The sequence below is a fragment of the Podarcis liolepis genome (genome assembly GCF_965112155.1).
Source record: "Podarcis liolepis genome assembly, chromosome: 8".
In the NCBI taxonomy this organism is placed as follows: domain Eukaryota; kingdom Metazoa; phylum Chordata; class Lepidosauria; order Squamata; family Lacertidae; genus Podarcis; species Podarcis liolepis.
Window position 1 is genome coordinate 44,241,572 of NC_139560.1, and position 18,711 is coordinate 44,260,282.

At 41.5% G+C, this 18,711-nt stretch overlaps 1 protein-coding gene across 4 annotated transcripts in view; it reads right to left on the bottom strand.

Annotated features, from left to right (window-relative positions):
• Positions 1 to 7,231: 7,231 nt before the first annotated feature.
• The window catches only part of TAF4B (TATA-box binding protein associated factor 4b), a 52,187-nt gene continuing 40,707 nt past the window's right edge, over positions 7,232 to 18,711 (bottom strand). For all 4 annotated transcript variants that reach the window (XM_083517737.1, XM_083517735.1, XM_083517736.1 and 1 more), the window contains exon 15: positions 7,232 to 8,877. In XM_083517737.1, coding sequence (XP_083373863.1) covers positions 8,734 to 8,877 — 144 coding nt within the window. In that variant the 3' untranslated portion in view covers positions 7,232 to 8,733. The remainder of the gene's footprint in view (positions 8,878 to 18,711) is intronic.

Genomic DNA, 18,711 nt, shown 5'->3' on the forward strand with positions numbered 1-18,711 from the left:
TATATGAATTTAATTTATATATAATTTGCTAGCCATTGCACATAATCCCTAACAGGTTGTTGGGAATGTGCATATATTGACTGCATTTTGTATATTCCCCAGGCAATCTGCACATTCTCCAGTCAGTAGGCAGTCTCCAAGAAACATGCCCCCCCCCCCACTTCTTGTTCAGAAATGTGCATTTGCACTCCCCAGACTGCTTCTGGCCCACAAAATATCCTTCCATTGATCAGCGAAGCAGCAGGAACATTCTAGTTTCTATACCACTCTACTCTAGACTTCAGTAAGAGCAATCATGAACACTGCGTGTTTATAGAGGGGACCATAACAAGAACAGCCAGGTACACAAATACAGTAAGACAGCATCTCTGCAATTAAAACGGCTGGGAAAGCCATCAGTCCCCATTCCCAGCTGCTCAGCTACAGCCACAGTTCATACCTCGTTTCACAACCTGAGTGCATATGCAGCAAAGGGCAGCCATTAATCTCTTGGCAACATTTTCCACACACAAAGTGACAGCTCTTGCTGGCACAAAGCCAAGGGAAGGCCTACATACAAATATGCTTTATTTACAACCCTTAAGCATAAATAGAGATCAGTCTCCTATCACCTCTTGCAAAAGCAACCTTGCACCTACTTCCAGACTGCATAAGACTAAAAGCATGCTACCACCTTCAAAATCTATATAAAGTCATCAGCTGGAAACATGCATCAGTACATAGGAACATGCTAAATGATTTGGGTGGAGATTGTTAAGAAGGGAATGTTGGCAAACATCCTGCTGTATCTGTACATCTGCACTTCTGCTTCTGTACATCATTCCATATGTATCACTAACTAAGGACATGGGAGAAATTAGATTCAGTTCACATTTGAAGATGAGTTTATCCAATTGGCACTTCCCAAAACAATATGTGGACAGCAACACACCTATCCCTCGAAACTCACACTTCTCTGAATTTTGCAATTCACTTCTCCAGCTGAATCATGTTTAAAAATGCATATATTAGGGGGAAAGTGTGCATAAAGATGACTATAGTCACAAAAATAACATATTAAAATGCATTGTATTGGAGAAAATGGCTTGAAAAAATATGTCGTCAAAATGGAAAGATTTGTTTGAGCAGAAAATTGCACTAAAATCCATCAGTATACACACACACACACAAATTGCTAATTGCTGCAGGAATGTGGAAAACTGGGTTTAAGATGAGCAAAATAAGAAATGGAGAGAACCAAAATTGGATAGATCCTTCCATCTCTGTTCACTACTTTTCTGGATGCTTTCTATTCTCAGTGTGTTGCACAGTGTTTCCCCAACACAACAGGAGGCAGAGTGAAACAGAGACAAGCGAGAAAACGGTCCCCATCTTCTTCCAACTGAGGTTGCTAACACCTAGGAAAGATGCCACCCCACATCCCTTTATGCTGCTTTTTAATCGCTCGCGGCCCATGGATGCCTTGCTAGACACTATCACATCCATGATAGTGAACATTCACCCTGTATACCAACATTCCTCTAGCATACAAGGACACCTATAAATATGAGTCTAATCAAGATTGAAGAAGTATGTTTATGTCACTAGGGTGGGAGGGAATCTAGTTTTACATTATGTGATGGTCCATCTAATGCCCAATATATGTACAGTGGTACCTCCGGTTGTGCACGGGATCCATTCCGGAGCTCCAGTTGGATCCTGAGGAGTTTGCAACTGGAGGTGCCTCTTCTGCGCATGCAGCGAAACCTGGAAAAATACTTCCAGGTTTGCAGCATTCACATCCTGAAGGATACACAACCAGAGATGTACGTATCCAGAGTGTATCCAGACTGTAGCATCCTTGCTTCACAAATTCCTTAGAGCTATGGAGAATCCTTGTTGCTGAACTCCAACTCCCATCATCCCCAGCAAGCTTGGCCAGTGGCCTGGGGGTGATAGGACTTGTAGTCAACAATAATTGGCTGCCCACCCCTTGCCATAATAGGTCATGATCAGCCCCATTTTACAGACTAGAAGAGGGAGCTGGACCGTGATTTGCCCAAGACCGTGGCAGAGTCATGTGCACATTAACTACAATAGCTGCACCGCGTTCTCACAGCTGAATTTGCTTGGTGAGGCTCAGCCCCTCAAAGCTCTAGCAGAGCAGTGATCTCGCACAACCCAGAGTGTGCAAATTAAAATGTGCTCCCACAGAAGAATCATTAACTTTGTGTCGTTAGGGACCTGAGGGAGATAGGAAAAGATTTTTGCTGGTGGCAAAGTTTCCAGCGTTAGCTAATGAATGTTTATAAAGTACTTTGCATATATAGTACCTTTTATCAGAGGATCTCCAAGTATTAGATTTATCTAGGAGGCCTCAGGCCTAGGCACACTCACACACAAGCTGCACACAGCTAAGGTGGTTCACACCGGGTTTTAAATTTTGATCACATCTTTGTATTATATGCAAAGGACATTTCGTTGTAGTTGAGAGGCAAGCCGTACTAACAGGACGACCAAAAAAAATGGAACAAAAGCATTTTGCCAAGGAAGTGAAAGGAAGAGGAAGCGAGTGATAAGTGGCTGTATCAGGTGTGCTGATAGCTGGAGCAGAGGGTCAGATAGCACAGGAATGCTGAAGCTCCTCTTCCCCCCAAAGCACTTCTTTGCCAAAGGGGAGGAGAGCAACACACCTGATTTGTCCTTCAAATAGTCACACGCTGCAGACTCGGCTGCTGCCTTGCAGACTAGCAAGTCAGGCATTTCTTTCCCAATGACCCTTTGTAATGGCAGAGATGCAGTGCTCTCTGTTCTAGAGTCAATATGCTGCTACATTAAAGAACCATCAGCGGGAAATGCAGAAACAAGAAGATGTAAGGTAGAAACACCCTGCAGGATTAATACTGGAAGATTCCAGCAAAACAGAATCACCGGCAGCTACAGAATTCAGTTTTAAAGGGCCATGCCTTACTGCCTCCAACTGTGAATGCAGAACACAGCCACCGTGGCTAGTAGCCATTGTTTTGGGGAATATGCTTCTGTGCTTCATTAACTTTGATATTACTGTAGCCTCAATTTAGGGCTAAGAATTTGGTTAAAACAAATTGGTTATATAAATTTTAATATGCCAATAGTATGTATTACTAGCTTTATTCTATGTGCGACTTTTGAGGGCCAAACTAGATTTTTGTTTTATTGTTTAAATACCTTCATCCTTAAAAAGAAAGAAAAACAGAATCCTAAGGCAGCTTTCAGCCTGTTAAACTAAATTAAAATGCATCCCTTATCTCGGTTGTTATTAGTGAAGAAGCCACCACGTTCCTTTATGAAAATCCCCCATAAAACAGTAGTTTGACCACAAGTTGTGCAGAAATGTAGTAAGACACAAAACACTTAGCATTTCCTCATGGCATATCATACACAAAATGGTAAAAATATAAATAAATGCAACTGCATGTGGGACTGCAGCGAGGATGATCAGTTTGGATGTGGGAAACCCAGGTTCCGTTCAGACCCCAGAGAACCTAAGCTAAGCTACTTTACAAGACAGAAAGTGGCTGAGAAACTAAGAGGCAGCTCAGAGCTCCTGGAGGATGGGCAGAATTACAAGTTAAGAAAAATAAAGCTCCCATAATGAGGTCTAGCTTGGCATGCTTACATTCTGGAAGCTGCCTCTGGGTGCTCTTTGCCTTTGTGCTTCTCATTCAGGTAATAAGCAGTCTTTATACAAATGCTTGTCCCCTTCCAGGCCATCAACACCTCGGCTGCACCTTACCTGTGACAGAGGAAGAGAGTGGTTGGCACACGAGTGAAACTTCTGCTGGTCCCCTTCCTTTACAGCATCCAGAATCTTGGAGGAACCAGATGCTGAAGTCTTGTGTCATAGGCTGCTACAATAAACCTGGCTGGGAATGAGCTACCACCAGGGCCGTCTTAAGCATATCCCGTACCGTGGTGCAAAGATCTCTCTGGTGTCCCCCCCTTCCCAGAGTTGACCATTTTTTAGGGCTGGAGGAGGCAGGCAGCGGCTGGAGGGCAGCTCCTCTGGCAGGGAAGAGGCAAAGGCTGGACGCAGCGCCTCCTGGCTCAACCAGCTGCTGTAGGAAGCACACCGAGCAAGTGGCCTGCGCTGAGCGAGTGAGCGAGGGCACGCGCGCTGCTCTCGCCAAGCATCGGCTCAATTTTTTTCCCTTTTAACTTTCTGGCACCCTGCAGAATTCGGCACCTGCAGGCTAAAAGGGAAAAACCGAGCCAACGCTCGCTCAGCGCGCTCATTCGGTGTTCCCCGGACTCTCACCTGGTGCCCTCCTGAACTTGACGCCCTGGCGCCTCGCACCACTAGCCTCAACGGGTAAGACGGGCCTGGCTACTACACTATTAGCCTTGCCACTGTCAAAGCCCAGCTGCTGGAGATTTCTGAGGCAATGGCAAGTAAGGAATACTTTGCATAAAGACTAGAGCCTAGCAATGCTTGGAAGACACTTCATTTTGGAGAGGCATGGTGCACCCCACATTGCAGTCTGTATTTTTGAGCTTATTCTGCACTCCTCAATCCCAAGCTTCTTCTTCAAAGGTCACCTCAATGACTACAACAGATCTCAGTAGCTTTAACTGTTTCCCCACGTGAGTTCCCCAGATTAACCCCCTTTGTACATTTTTCCAGCTAAGATACTACCTCTGCTGTCTTCATCTCCTACTAGTGGGTAGGCTTGCCTTGCTTGTAAGGGGATTTTCAAACCTCTTTCTTGAGTTAACCAGGGTTGGGGACCAGTCCTCAACTAGGAACACCAGGTTTTTACTGTAGTTTCAGTAGCATCAGAAGTATTTAAATGTTCCACTCAGCTCCACTCAAAGAGCTTTCCACAAGTCTGAGGAGGAGAGAAAAAACAAACAATATTTGACTTGGAATTTAAAGCAACCACTTCCAAGTTTGGTAGCAATATGCCACTTCTTCCTAAGGGATAGGTTTATAGAGTCCCCAAGGGCTTCACATAAAAAAAAACAAAAACTGCAGCAATAGTTGTTTTCGGATATCCATCATTGGGTATCCTCAGGCAATGAAAACACCAAGATGTTTTGCAGAAGAAGAAAGGTCACAGGAATCAGAAAACAAGTCCCTTTAAATAGGATTTTATGCATTCAGAGCTATTCCTGCACAAACCTAGTACCATATTTAGGACAAAGGTTGCAAGCCTACACATATAATTTGCTCATTCATTCATATCTTGCCTTTCCCACCTGTAAAGAAGGGCTCAAAGTGGTTCACAGAAAGCATAGATTTAATGAGCAACCTATTTTTTAAAAAATACAAAAACAGGTGAGAGAAATAGAAACATACCAGGGAACACATCCTATTGAGCACTGGGATATTCTGAGTAAACAGGCATAGGATTCTGCTGCAACTGTTAAACTTGGGCATGAACAAATTAAGCTGACACCACAAAATGGTTGATTCAAAGGGCCAAGTGTAGGATCTTCCAAGTTCATCCAGCTGCTCTCCCATTAAAGAAGCAAATCTCAGCTGCTGGACTATCCAATCGTAGAAGCAAGCAAGCTCATTTTCTCGTCTAACAGTTCCCTTTTCAAAACTTGTTTTATATCTACACCTAATGGATTTGTAGAAGCTCCTAACATTAAGAAACACTAGCTGACCACAGGACCAACCCTCTGGCTATAGCAAGGAACCCATAACAATGTCAGCTAATAAAGAGATTTTGGGAATCTTTGTAGTCATCCTATTCAGACCCAAGCAAATCAAGTCCCAGGACCTCCAAATGAAAGTTACTGGTGTTATTGGAGGTAAGTTTAGCTGCTTAAATTGCAGCATCAAGGAGTAAACTAGTTATCCCTATCTGAACAACCTGTCAGTCCACAATTTAAAAGGTTTGATAATTAACAAAATTACCACCAGGAAAGGACTTGGACCAAGCCCAAACATAATCAGTGGAAACAACTGGTGTTTTGAGATACACCTCTGACCCAACATGATTGGTTTCCTCCAATATCTGGTAGTTACGCTACATTAAAATCAGAGTCACAGAGGCTTTTTGCACTGGTGGTACCAGTGTTGTGGAATGTCCTCCTTTCAGAAATACAGGCGGCCTTATTGGTAGGGGCATTTTTCTGAATCTTGAAGACAGACCTGTTTTGATAAACATTCCCCTGAACTTGAACATTATGATCTTGTTTTAACCCCTATACTTTTAGCAGGTTTGTTTCACTGTATATTGTGGGTGCTTTTAATGCTTTGATGGAACTGTATCCATATGTAATTTAAATACGGTCCCATCAAAACGTTAAGAACATCCACAAGAAGAATTTAAACAACTAGATCAGAATGTTCACGTTCAGGGGAATGACATCCCTAGGAGTACAGAGTTGGGAGTCAAGAAGAATTTGGAGGATCGCTGATTCCCCATCCCTGACATAATGGATTACCTACTCACAAAGAACAACTGAAAGGTTAGAAGGGCCAATAGTGCAGAGCTGCAGCAAACAGCCTTTGTCAATGGGTACCTTCAGGGCTCACAGGGCACAATTTCACACAGCACACTTGCCCACCTCTATTGCAATGTTTGGGGATTACTGGCTTGGCTTACGATGTGATAAGGTGACAGAAGACATGCTTAATTCCTCCTTTCTCTTGGGCTTCCATGGGAGGAAGGCTATGATATACACTGGTTCTCATTAATAATGACAAATCAAACTAGATGTGTGGGGCAGTCATATAAGTTCACAAATGGCAACACTCATCTTACAGTGTTCTGCTGCTTTCAAGCCATTTTTCTGCAGCTCAGTTCCAATACAAAAGGTGAGCTAGGTAAAGAGATAATTGCATAAAGCCCTTACAGGCCTAGTTTGAGGGTACATGGTGCAGTTACCTTGCAGAAGCTAAGCAGGTCTGAGTCTGGTCAGGGCCTGGATGAGAGACTGCCTGGGGGAGAGGGAGTTCCTTGATGAGAGGCAGGATATAAATGTAATTAAATGGGATGGGGGAGAGGGAAGAAATGCCGGTTTCACTTCTCACACATGCACTTGAGGAAAAAGACCCCAACTCCCATCTTACATGTGAACAGTGCAGACAAAAATGCGTAACACAAGCTATATGCAAATATTGAGCTATATTCTTGAAGTATTCTCTGCTATTGCGGACATTCTGCTTTGATGTGCTGACAGCTAGCTCTTCATGACAACAGTGCTGGATGCAATAATGCCATCTCTGATGTTTGAATGGAGTAAATACTCGTTAACATTTTTAATAAAATAGTTATTTTAATGCAGTATTTAAAATAATTTTAAACATCTCAGTAAGACTGAATACACAACCAGGGAAATGCTGTACTTTACATAAATAGTAAAGCTATGCATTTTATTATACAATTATCTTTCTTCTTCTGTCTGCCTTATCCCACCAGTATCTTGCTGACATTTCACACACACAAATAATTCACTGTGTAGGTTTAACTAACTTAGTTCAGTTTTTCTAACAGAGAAACTAACTAGATTAGAGCCTCTCAACATTCTGCAGTAGTCCTGGTGTCTTAAGTTAGACGGTTTCCCCAATTTGTAAGGTGGCATACCCAAAAGCTTTGAAAGCCTTTAAAAATAAAGACTTTAATGGTAAAGACATTCAGCTGCTATCTCTTACCCATCCCAGTATACACCCAATATTATACATTATGTGCACAGGGTAGTGCAGAATTTGTAGAAAAGTGCAAAAGGTGTCTTCATATGGCTCTCCACAACCAACGTCTTCTGGAGTGATTCACTGCAGGCAAACCAACAGGCTCTCTTTAAAGTCCACCACAACTATCACTTCAGCTCCTTGCAGAGTTTTGTGCTCTCCCACAAAATGCCACAGCAGAATTTTTCTATTAATCGGATTTCGGAATCGCATCCAAACTTCCAGTTTAAGATCAAATCCCTGATAATTATATGTCTGCTCTTCGATTCCCATAATGTAGGAAGCAGGAGATCAAATAGTTATATTCTATACTTTACATAAAGCAGTGCAAGAGGCTCCAAGATAGTTCCCTGCTTTAAAGTCTGCACAGATGCAAAACCGAACGCATCCAAAGTCATTGTTATGCTGGAAATGGAATGGAAAGGGCAATCGGCCTGTGTTAAGTGTTCCACCGGATTTGCCTTTCAGATTTCGGCAACTACATTTCCAAAAGCTGCTCGCCCGAACTCTTACAGTTCCAGCTTGCTTCATCCATCCAGTAGTACTGGCAGCACAAGCCATGCCACTGGGAAGTCCCCCTTTCTTTGGAGGCAATAGATTGCAGATCTCACTTTGGCACTTCTTTGGCTTGCTCCCAAGTGGTTTCTCTTCCAGCTAGCTATAGCGAACTCTAAAAACTAGGACAGCTAGCGAGGTTGAATCCTGTAGGCAACACACTAGCAAGCTGCTTGCTTGCTGGTTTGTGATTAAATACATTCGTCATACCACCCTTCCCCAACTGCAGCATTACAAGGCACAATATTCATGGGATAATATTGCAGATTGAAATACTGACGCAAGTGTCGCTTTTACTGAACTTTGCAGGCTCCTGAAGCCTTCTGTCTCCAGTGCATTCAGGCAGCATATATGTTTCTAGTAACCACCCAGTAGACTGTTCTAGGTGGTTCCCTTCGTTTAAGAAAAAAGGAAAAGGAAACAGGTGATCACTGTAAACCAAGGTTTCAAGATAGTGCAAACAGGTGTTCTTTGGCAACAAATGCTGGCAAGCCAAAACACAAACTGCCTAGCCGTTACTTCAGAAGAGCTCGGTACAAGGCTAGGGAGTGCTTCAGCTCTTTTTCTTGTTCCATACAGAATATCAAGTCCCTGAGGCAGATGCGTGTTATTCGTGGATGAAGATTTGGTTTCGCAAGGCCGGGTGATCTGTTTAAGCCCTAGAACAGGAGAAAGGAGAGAAAAGGTGAGTAGTCATTAAAAATAAATAAAACTCACTGTACAACGTGCAACTCTAATAGGATCTTATACTGCATGAGCTTCACCCCTCATTATTTGCCCTAACTTTAGAGGTCTCCCATGCAAGTGATTGCTTGATGGGGCACAGCTGTCTTTGAAGGAAACACATGCAATTCAGTATGCTGAGACCCGTTTCCCAAAGAATTGTGTTCAGAGTCTTCAGGAAAAAATAGGATAAAGCTCTTAAATGGCCTCGTCCCGAATATCCGAAAGGAGACCTCAAAAAATTCCACCCCAGCCTTAAGATAATAATAATAATGATGCTAATAAATTTTATTTGTATGCCGCCCTCCCCAGCTGAAGCCGGGCTCAGAGCGGCTAACAACAATAAAACGATAAAACATTCTAAAATCATTTCATTATAAAATTAATTCCAAACAAATTAATGGCAATCATTGGGTTAGAAGTTCTGTGAGGAATGCCAGAGGAGGGAGTCAGGCTGTGCCCTGGCCAAAGGCCTGGTGGAACAGCTCTGTCTTGCAGGCCCTGCGGAAAGATGTCAAGTTCCGCAGGGCCCTGGTCTCTTGTGACAAAGCGTTCCACCAGATCGGAGCTACAGCCGAAAAAGACCTGGCTCTGGTTGAGCCCAGCCTAACCTCTCTGTGGCCTGGGACCTTCAAGATGTTTTTGTTTGAAGACCGTAAGTTCCTCTATTGGATCTATTAGAGAGGTCCCATTATCAATACCCAGATGTTTAAGGTGTGACGGTCCATGTGCTGCTCCTCCATTGGTAGCATATGGAACTTTCCTAGGGGTCATGGGGTAGCCAGAGCCTCTTTCATTTTTAGAAGAACAGCAAACACCTTCTTAGGCTTCATGTCAAGCTATCTCACACTGCTTTTAAAACTGACCATATAACTTTAGTATATGGTTTCATTATTGCTGGAAGCCACCCAGAGTGTCTGGGACAACCCTGTCAGATGGGCAGCTTTAAGTGGGACAGAAATATTTTTTTATTTAATCCAAACCACCTTAAGGATATAGAACAAAAGAATTTTAGACTTGTTTAGAAAGTAGGGAAACAATACAAGCCAACACATTTAAATGCTTGGCAATTGGCATGAAGTATACCCATAGGAAGTGCTACTGCTACTACTTTGACATCAGCAAACTGACTTAAGTTGATACCTGCTTTCTCTCCCAAAAGGAAGACTATTTCTCCCACTAACATGATAAAAGACAACACCAGCTGAAAACTGAAATAAGAATGCCATCGTTTTGAAGCTTTCCATTTGTTCAGTGGCTTGGAACAAAATAGGCATGGGAGAAATATCATAGCCATGTACAGGGAGAGAGAGAGGTCCCTCTTGTCTTGGTAAGACACAAAAGGGTCACAGTTCAAAGTAAGACAACCCCTTACGGGGAGGGGAAGCGGGGGGGGGGGCTAGCTTTGTAGCACAGCTGCCACTACAGGGTTGAAGAGGAGGTCACTCCAACAGGATGCAGCAGAAAGCTCAAGGCATTATTACAAATGAAACAAGCCTCAGGGGATTCCTCAGCAATCCAATAGCCATGTCCTTCAGAAGTCAAATAACTTTAGGGAGGGGAAAGTATTTACTTTCTAAACAGAGACCAGCTTAGAGGGCTTAAAACTGAGCATTCACACACAAACCTGTTCATTCTCATGTAGCCCTTTGAAAAACAAAGTGTAAAGGACAAAAACCTCAAAATTCCCCATGAGCAATCTCCATATCTGGATCCATCTCTCCACCCTTGAGAACAGTCATAGCTTGAGCCCATGTAAGGTTTACTCAGATGTTCGAGTTCAGTGGGGCTTCCTTGTGGGTTAGTGTGCAATGCAAGGATGGGGAATCTTTTCAACCTGAGGGCAAGCATGAGGGGGTTGTTTTCGATTTTCTTAAACCAGTACAACGTATGTGGATTATGGGTTTTGCCATACTCACAAAAGAGCACACATATTTGTGTATGCTTATAATCATATGCAAATCTACATCCTCCCTTGCGTGGGGTGAAGGTGACAAACATAAATTAGAAGCCAAGTGCAAGCAAGCAATGTTTCTGACAAAACAGTAATAATTGCATTTCCATACTAGAAAGGACTTCACCTGTTCAATTTCTGCCTGCCACACAGCGGTTCAAAGCACAAGAGGCCTGCTCTCCCCCGATGCCAACCCTAAACCATGCAAACAATTCTCTTGATTTTCTCTGTAGATTAAGATAATGGAGAAAGACTGCCTGCCCTAGTTCTTCGCAGTTACTCAATACACGGCATAATTTCTGAAGCATATGTTACACCCTTTGCTCCGAAACCTCTTCCACTGCTTCCATGTTGGAAGGTGCTGGCTGCAATTACTTAGGGATTAAAGTAAGTCACTCTGTTGTAAATCTGAGGAGAGTGTCTGAACATGTACATACATGCCGTAAACCAGTCCCAGCATAATTTAACTTGACTCTCCCTGTCATCTCAAGTTTTTACTGACCATATAACCCTTGGTTATTATATCTGTCCTGCTTTTTGTGTTGCCTTCATTTTAACCTCTCTTTCACAGGCCCAATAAGTAGACTACTCATACGACTGGAGACAAGGTTGCCCAGTAATTTACATATCTTCCCCATGTATTCTCTTCTGTTCAAAGTACAGTGGTACCTCGAGTTAAGAACTTAATTCGTTCCGGAGGTCCGTTCTTAACCTGAAACTGTTCTTAACCTGAAGCACCACTTTAGCTAAATGGGGCCTCCTGCTGTGGCCGCACCACTGCTGCACGATTTCTGTTCTCATCCTGAAGCAAAGTTCTTAACCCGAGATAATATTTCTGGGTTAGTGGTGTCTGTAACCTGAAACTTATGTAACCTGAAGCGTATGTAACCCGAGGTACCACTGTACTGAATTTGTAGCATTCACGTGTTGTCTCACAAAGCACAAATATAAGCAGTGTCTTTTTTGTGATGAAACAGTACCATCGCCTCTTTTTTTACTGGCCATGCGTGTCGGTTAAGGTTAAGTGAAGTTTTCCTCCAACATCTATTTAACCAAGCAACACTTGAGTCTCTCTCAGGGAACTTTCCCAAGGCAACAGATTTGAGCTTCTCCCACACTGGGTGTGGAGTTGTTTAAACTTTGTCAGGATGAGCCCATCATTTTTATGATTATTTTATATTGTCTTTCTTTTATATTATGTTTTATTGTACTTCTAAATGTTGATGCATACACCCCCAATATTTTATGAGGGGCAGTCTAGAAATATTTTTATGAAATAGATAAATATGATAACTTAATCAAATGCACACAATAGCCCATATAGCTTTTAGCTTACATGTAGAATTTGGAAACAGATGTGCAAACTGAACTCTAAATGGAAGATTGGCATAAAATCTGGGAGACTTATCCAAGCCTTTCATTATGTGCCAAAATAAAAGAACTGTCATGCAAAATCCTATCTAGGGCTCCCCCCCCCCCAATAATATACAAAACCAGATTGGTCTCTGATTTAAGCTGGTATGCGTGTTATGTTTTTTAGATGTTTTAATTGCTTTAAAATGTTTTTAGGTTGTTTAAAGTATGTTTTCATTTCACTTTAAATTGTATTGTTTAACATTTTGATGTTTGTTGCTCTGGCCTCCTTTGGGCGGCAGGGTAGGATACAAATTTAATAAATAAAAGTGTACTTTTCCACATTGTGAGAATCAGAAGCTGTAGCAAGGTTTTCGTTTTTCCTGCTGCTGTATAAGAAAGCTGATGAGTCGTATCACAGACACCATCCTCCCTTGAATCCAGCCTACAATTTGCTGCTTTCTTTTAATAGTTAGCATGACAAATACAAAGTTAACAGACGTTAGCAATAATGTTACATGGTTGATGGACTACGCTAATCATCACTGGTCCAAGAAATACTCAAGGGGCAAAAATACAATTATATAGTATCCATTCTCAAGAGACGATCAGAAGAATGAGAATTAAATTTAAAGGTTCTGCAATTTGTTCCAAAAGCATTTATATAATGTTTTCTTATGCATGTGCAATACATACATGTAATGAAGTCACGCCAGGTAAGAGATCCACCCTTGTTTCTCTTTTTTTTTTTATAAAATTTTTATTTGGTTTTCTGCTTTTATAAAGGCAAAACATACACAAAGAAGACAAAAGACAAAAACACGTATAAAATCAGCAAATCCCCATTTCCTAACCTTGTTCCTTGACTTCCCCCCACCTCCCCTCGTGCATCCCAGTTTCAAGATTATATCAGCAAGTTGGTGTTTCTCCTCTTAACAATCTTGTTCATCTTATTACCTTTTTTATAATAAAAATTGATTTTCATAAGTTGGACTTAAGCTCTCTTCCATCGATTTTCATTATATCTTAATTAAGAGTCATCTTAACCAAACCTAGAAGTCTTAAGAGTTTATAAGAGTCTCTTCTTCCCTCCCTCCCATCCCCGGTTTTTGTCCCTTCCCAATAAAAATCCAAATTCGAGATTCTCAGCCTGGGTTCCTCACGTCCGAGGCTTTCAAATCTCTTTCAGTCCCTCTTCGCCTGTCCTGTTGGTAGTCCTTTATGTCAGTCGTCAAGTCTGGGAAAAGTTCTTTCACCATCAAAATGTATCCTCTTCCCACAAGAAGATTCCAAAGTGACTGCTGAAGAATTTCCACAAAGTCTATCCCTTCAAAGTCTAAGTCCAAACGGAGGTCCCAATCATATTTCTTTATTTTAAATTCCTGTATTCCATTTTGTCTTGGGACCTCCTCCTTCTTCTTCTGTGTCTTTCGCAGACTTGTGGTAGATATGTTCCCATCGTCTCCTTGCTTGTATTCCGCAGATGTCAACTTTTGGTTGTTGCTTCCCAGGATTACTTCTTCTTTTTCTTGTTGTTTAGTCTCTTCCAGCTCTGTAGATATTGTTTCCCAATCAGCTGTGGATTCTTTCTCATTAAGGTCCTCAATACAAAGAGCAGAGTTGCCTGTTCCCAAGGTCATAGTCTCAAGTTGTTTATTCATGGCCAAGCTCTGCTCTTGTAAGATTCCCACCAGTTGAAACATCCTTTCGATTTCCACTAGTAACTTTCCTTCCACAGCCATTGTATCCATTGTAGTTTCACAGAATTCCCCCTAGGGGGAATCTGGTTACTTATTTGCCTTTTCACCAACAATCCTTTAACTGATTATTGTTACTTTGTTTCCAACAGTTTTGTCTCAATTATAACTCGTCTTAGTCCAGAGGGGAGATCCACCCTTGTTTCTCATTTACCGTTGGCAGATAAGCTTGAGTTAGCCAAACAGTGGAATTTCTTTCACTCTCCCCATCAAGTCAATTGCAGAATATTCTCATGAGAAATCTATGCAGCAAGCGTTGGCCAAATGAAACAATACAAAAAAAAAGCTCAACAGCTTTTGTGTCTGGATTTTTAACTTTTGAAATATGACAACCTTATGCTGTGCTGCATTTTGTTTTTTGAAAAAGTTTTAAACCTACACTGGCTTTTTAAAAATATAAAATAAAACCAGTAGAAATCACATGTAAGACAACTCCCTTTAAGGTTTTTATTAGCCAATGCATGGTTAGGATTTCACAATGAAACCAGAATTCTGAAAACGAAACGAACTTCAGTTGCCAAGAGATTGTAAAGTGGAAAACATGCTTCAAACCAGAGAATTCTGCTTTTTTTTCCTTCTTCTACAGGTCAAGTGCCCGCAGCACCACTGTGAGATGCTCCATCAATGTGCCATATTGAACACTTTGAAAGAACTTCAGTTGACCTTCTATTTCTTACTGGGATGAAAAAGTCTCCAAGACAGCTCTCTGACAGTAAAATAAGTAAACTAAAATACTATACAGCACTTTTGATTTTTAAAAAGGAGAATGAGAACTCTTGGGACACCTCATGGCATGACAGACATGTTTTCACTTGAACAATTTAGGAATAAATGTGTATGTTTATGATCCAATTATCTTCACTCATGCTGGAACTTCACTAAACTGTCAAAGATCTGCAAGAGACTAGGTATTAATATTCTATTGTGTAGCTTTCCTCCCCCAACTTACATTGTGACATTTCTACAAGTCCTTTCAAATGTAACCAACAGAGTGTTTTACATATTGAGACAAATTACTGGAAATGTAGTGTCAGTTTACTCATGATTATGCCCAAGATTCATGCTTACATGTCACTATCTGTGGCTGCATCAGATCCTTAATCTGTACCTGGAGGTAACAAATACTGTACAAAATGTGTCATGTTAACTTAATAGATGATTATTAAACTGAAATATTCTGGCTCTTTGCCACATCATTTTAGGCAATATATCATCAACTAAATTATAAAACTCTTGACCCTTCACATGTCATCAACGTTTGTGTTATCAATATGTTTAGCCCAGAGCTACAATACAATTAGTCATTTAAATTGCAGATATCTTTCACACAAGAAAATAATTAAGTTCATCTCTGTACAGGAATGGCATTCTATGGGCCTGTGAGCTGCACTGCTTAAACCTATAAATGGCAGCCTAGAATATTTTAGCCAATTTACAGGCAAACATCTGACGTCGTGAGTGTGGCCCAAACTGAGAACCTTCTACGAAATTCAGAGATAAAACTGAAACTCCACCATCCACTGACAGATGTGACATACAACACATTTGTTGCTTCCCAGTCTCTTCCAATGAGACCGTGTCTCAGTTACAGAGAGTCCCAAGATGCACAAAGCACTTACAATTGAGGGGGCTCAGTCAGAATGCAAGTCAAGGCAGCTGACAAGCTTCTGAACCTGGAGTAAGGAATCTGCAATCCTCCAGAGGCTGTTGGACTACAATTCCTATCAGCCCAGCCAGCATGCCCTACGGTCAAGGATGATGGAGCAGCAGTAGGTTCCTGTCCTAGAATATACATTTGTCTGCACAATTAGCTGAAAGTCAGTCAATTTGTGCATTATTCCACAACCACGAGAGTCAGCACTCAAGGGGGCTCGAACTGTTACGAAGACACAAGTTTCTTTCTAGCTACCCTGTGCCTGTGTTAAGGAGTACAGAACATTAGCTCCACAATCATGGCAACAACCTGGTTGTCCCCATAGTTTTTTGCCAAGGCACCAGTAGTGTCAGGTATGGTGCACACACTGGTACCGAAGAGATAGCTATCAACCCTATTTCACATAGATATGAACAACTAGGCACAGTGCTGCAAATGTGATTTTTGAAGAATCAAATCGAAAGGTAAATCTTGCATCAAACCTCTAATCTTCAGGAGAAGAGTGTCCAGGCTTATGCAGTCAATATGGCAGCATCAAGACAGAACAGGGTACTCATAGGAACCCTGGGATTGGAACGTCACCACCAACTAATGTTCTATATGTGGCAATGAATGGCAAGACTTCCTTGGACAGAGTTTAATTGCTTTCACAGGAAAGTGCCAAAGAGAAGTCTGGAAAAAGTGACCTGGCCCTCAGGTAATAATGGCAGCCTTCCCAGGAGATGTTTACCCAAAACACTTGGCACGTTGGGAAGGGCATGAGCCACATAAACTAGTTCACTCCCCCCCCCCCCAAAAAAAAGATGCTTTAGCTATCCATATAACTGTATATATATGAATTAAATGCATGCTTCTGGTGCATTACCACTAGTTTTATTTAATACTTCTAGAAAGATAAATAACTGGAAACGGTCAGATGTGTGTCAAACTGCTTAAGCTCTTTGACATTTAACAGCTTTAGAAAATAAGTATCTTTGCACTCGATGGATATAGTTCTACATATTTAAATTAGACATGTTTTCTCAAAATATGCTTTTGGTGATTCCTAGTGTGTACAGGCCCCCAAGCCATATTCTTCCATTTCAAGGCCATCCTTTCATCTCTGAACAGAACACTGTTTACTCATCAGGATGTTTTGCTTTCCTTGTTATGCGTATACTGCAAGCATTCTGCTTCTATAAAAAAAAAGATTTCTCAGAGATTATTTGATTTAAAAACTACTTTATAGTCATAACTCTTCAGATCCATTTACAATACACCTCACCATTTCTAAACCCCAGCAAAGAACCAGGACACTTCAACACTGGTTGGAACAAACTGCTTAGCGGCTGGACCCTTTAGCACTCTAATATCCAACAAACAAAAAAGGAATTTTCACAGGAAGTCCCAGCATCTATGTAAAAGATTAAAGCTCCCAGTGATTTGTGTACTGTAAATAATGTTACAACACATGCCACTCTTCCTCTCATGGTTAGAAATCTAAGCCTCTGCAGCATGGGCTGGCAAATATTGGTGGCAATATTCCCCCACTCCCATATCTAGTGATATTAAAGTTATGGTCTGTCTCAAATTACTTGGCAAAATTATATTCAAGAAAGCAGGCCCCATCACTCTCAAATATTCACCTTGGGTCATGTTACTTTTTTTGTAGGTAAATACCAAAATATATTCTTCATACACCTAAAACTGTTAAGTCTTAACGCAACATTGTGAGCTGCAGTTGGTTGTCTCTCCCTGTTGAAAGTCCACTCTGGCCAACCTGGATTAATTTCTGTAGTGCAGGGATAGGGGTCCTGCATGCCTCCAGATGTTGTTGGACTCCAGCTCCCATAGGTCCTTTCCAATGTGACCAAAGGCCAGGATGGTGGGAGTTGGAGTCCATCAACATCTACAGGTCCCCCACCTCTGCTATGTTTGGAGCATCACTCATAGGTGCTTAGAAACCAAATGTGACTTGCTGCATATTTTATAGACACCCTTATAAAGATGCAAAGTGTAGGCATAGCATGCCTTAATGAGTGCTTCCCTTTATGTTGCACAAAATGTTGGATGCTATTGTTCTGATGTATAACTCTATTGCCACTGGCATTTTCATCTAGTGTTATGTAGGGTTACAGCACAAGTGTTTAATAAGGTAGGAACAGCATCAGTGACAGCAAGAATATGTCTAAGGGGCAGCCATTATATTATCCTCTAGAATTACAGAAAAGTAAAAGCTAAGAATAATTACTACCTTGCTCTGCTGTAGCCTTCACCTACTTAATAGTAAACACCATGATTTACCTAATGAAAGCCGAATGGTTAAGGGAGGGACCTGGGAAAGTTGTTATACCAAGCTCATGATTTTAAATCTTTTAGCAGTAATTAAGGTAGATAAAAGCTCATTCTACAGGCTGCAAGAAGATAGCCACTAATTTATTAAAATTTCAAGGCACACACCCAAGCTCAAAGGCAAGATAATATCCCTGTTGGTGGACTGATTCACTTTTGTTGGCTAGTCAAAATTTTATTCCACCATACTTGCCCTGAGAAGCAAAGTATCATACCAGAGCTCACTTGTCCCCTGAACATCCTTAAAATTCTGGGCAACATTGTTAGGGAACAGCCATTGGTTTTAAACATCCCGCGTGGGTGTCCTCCATTCGCAGGCGATGGGTGCTCCAGTCCAACCTCATCGGGAGTACGCCATGTTAGCAAAGGCAAATAGGTATTTCAATTTAACTTTCTTTGAAATAGCTGGCTAGTTTTATAATGTGGGGGGGTGTATTCAGATGATCATTCTTCCTTTTTTAAAATATCCGTTTTATATCAAGACTTAACAGCAACCAAAATAGTTAGGCAGAAGAAGAGTTCTCAACTGACGGAAACCCAGGAACTTTCCATTCACCATCATGCAGAAGCAGGAGGGATAACAAGAGCAAATGGATTTTCTTTCATTATTCGGGAACTTAGAGAGAGAGAGAGAGAGAGAGAGAGAGAGAGAGAGAGAGAGAGAGATATGAGATGAGATTCAGGATGAGAGTTCTGAAATGCTGTGAGACATCCAAGATAG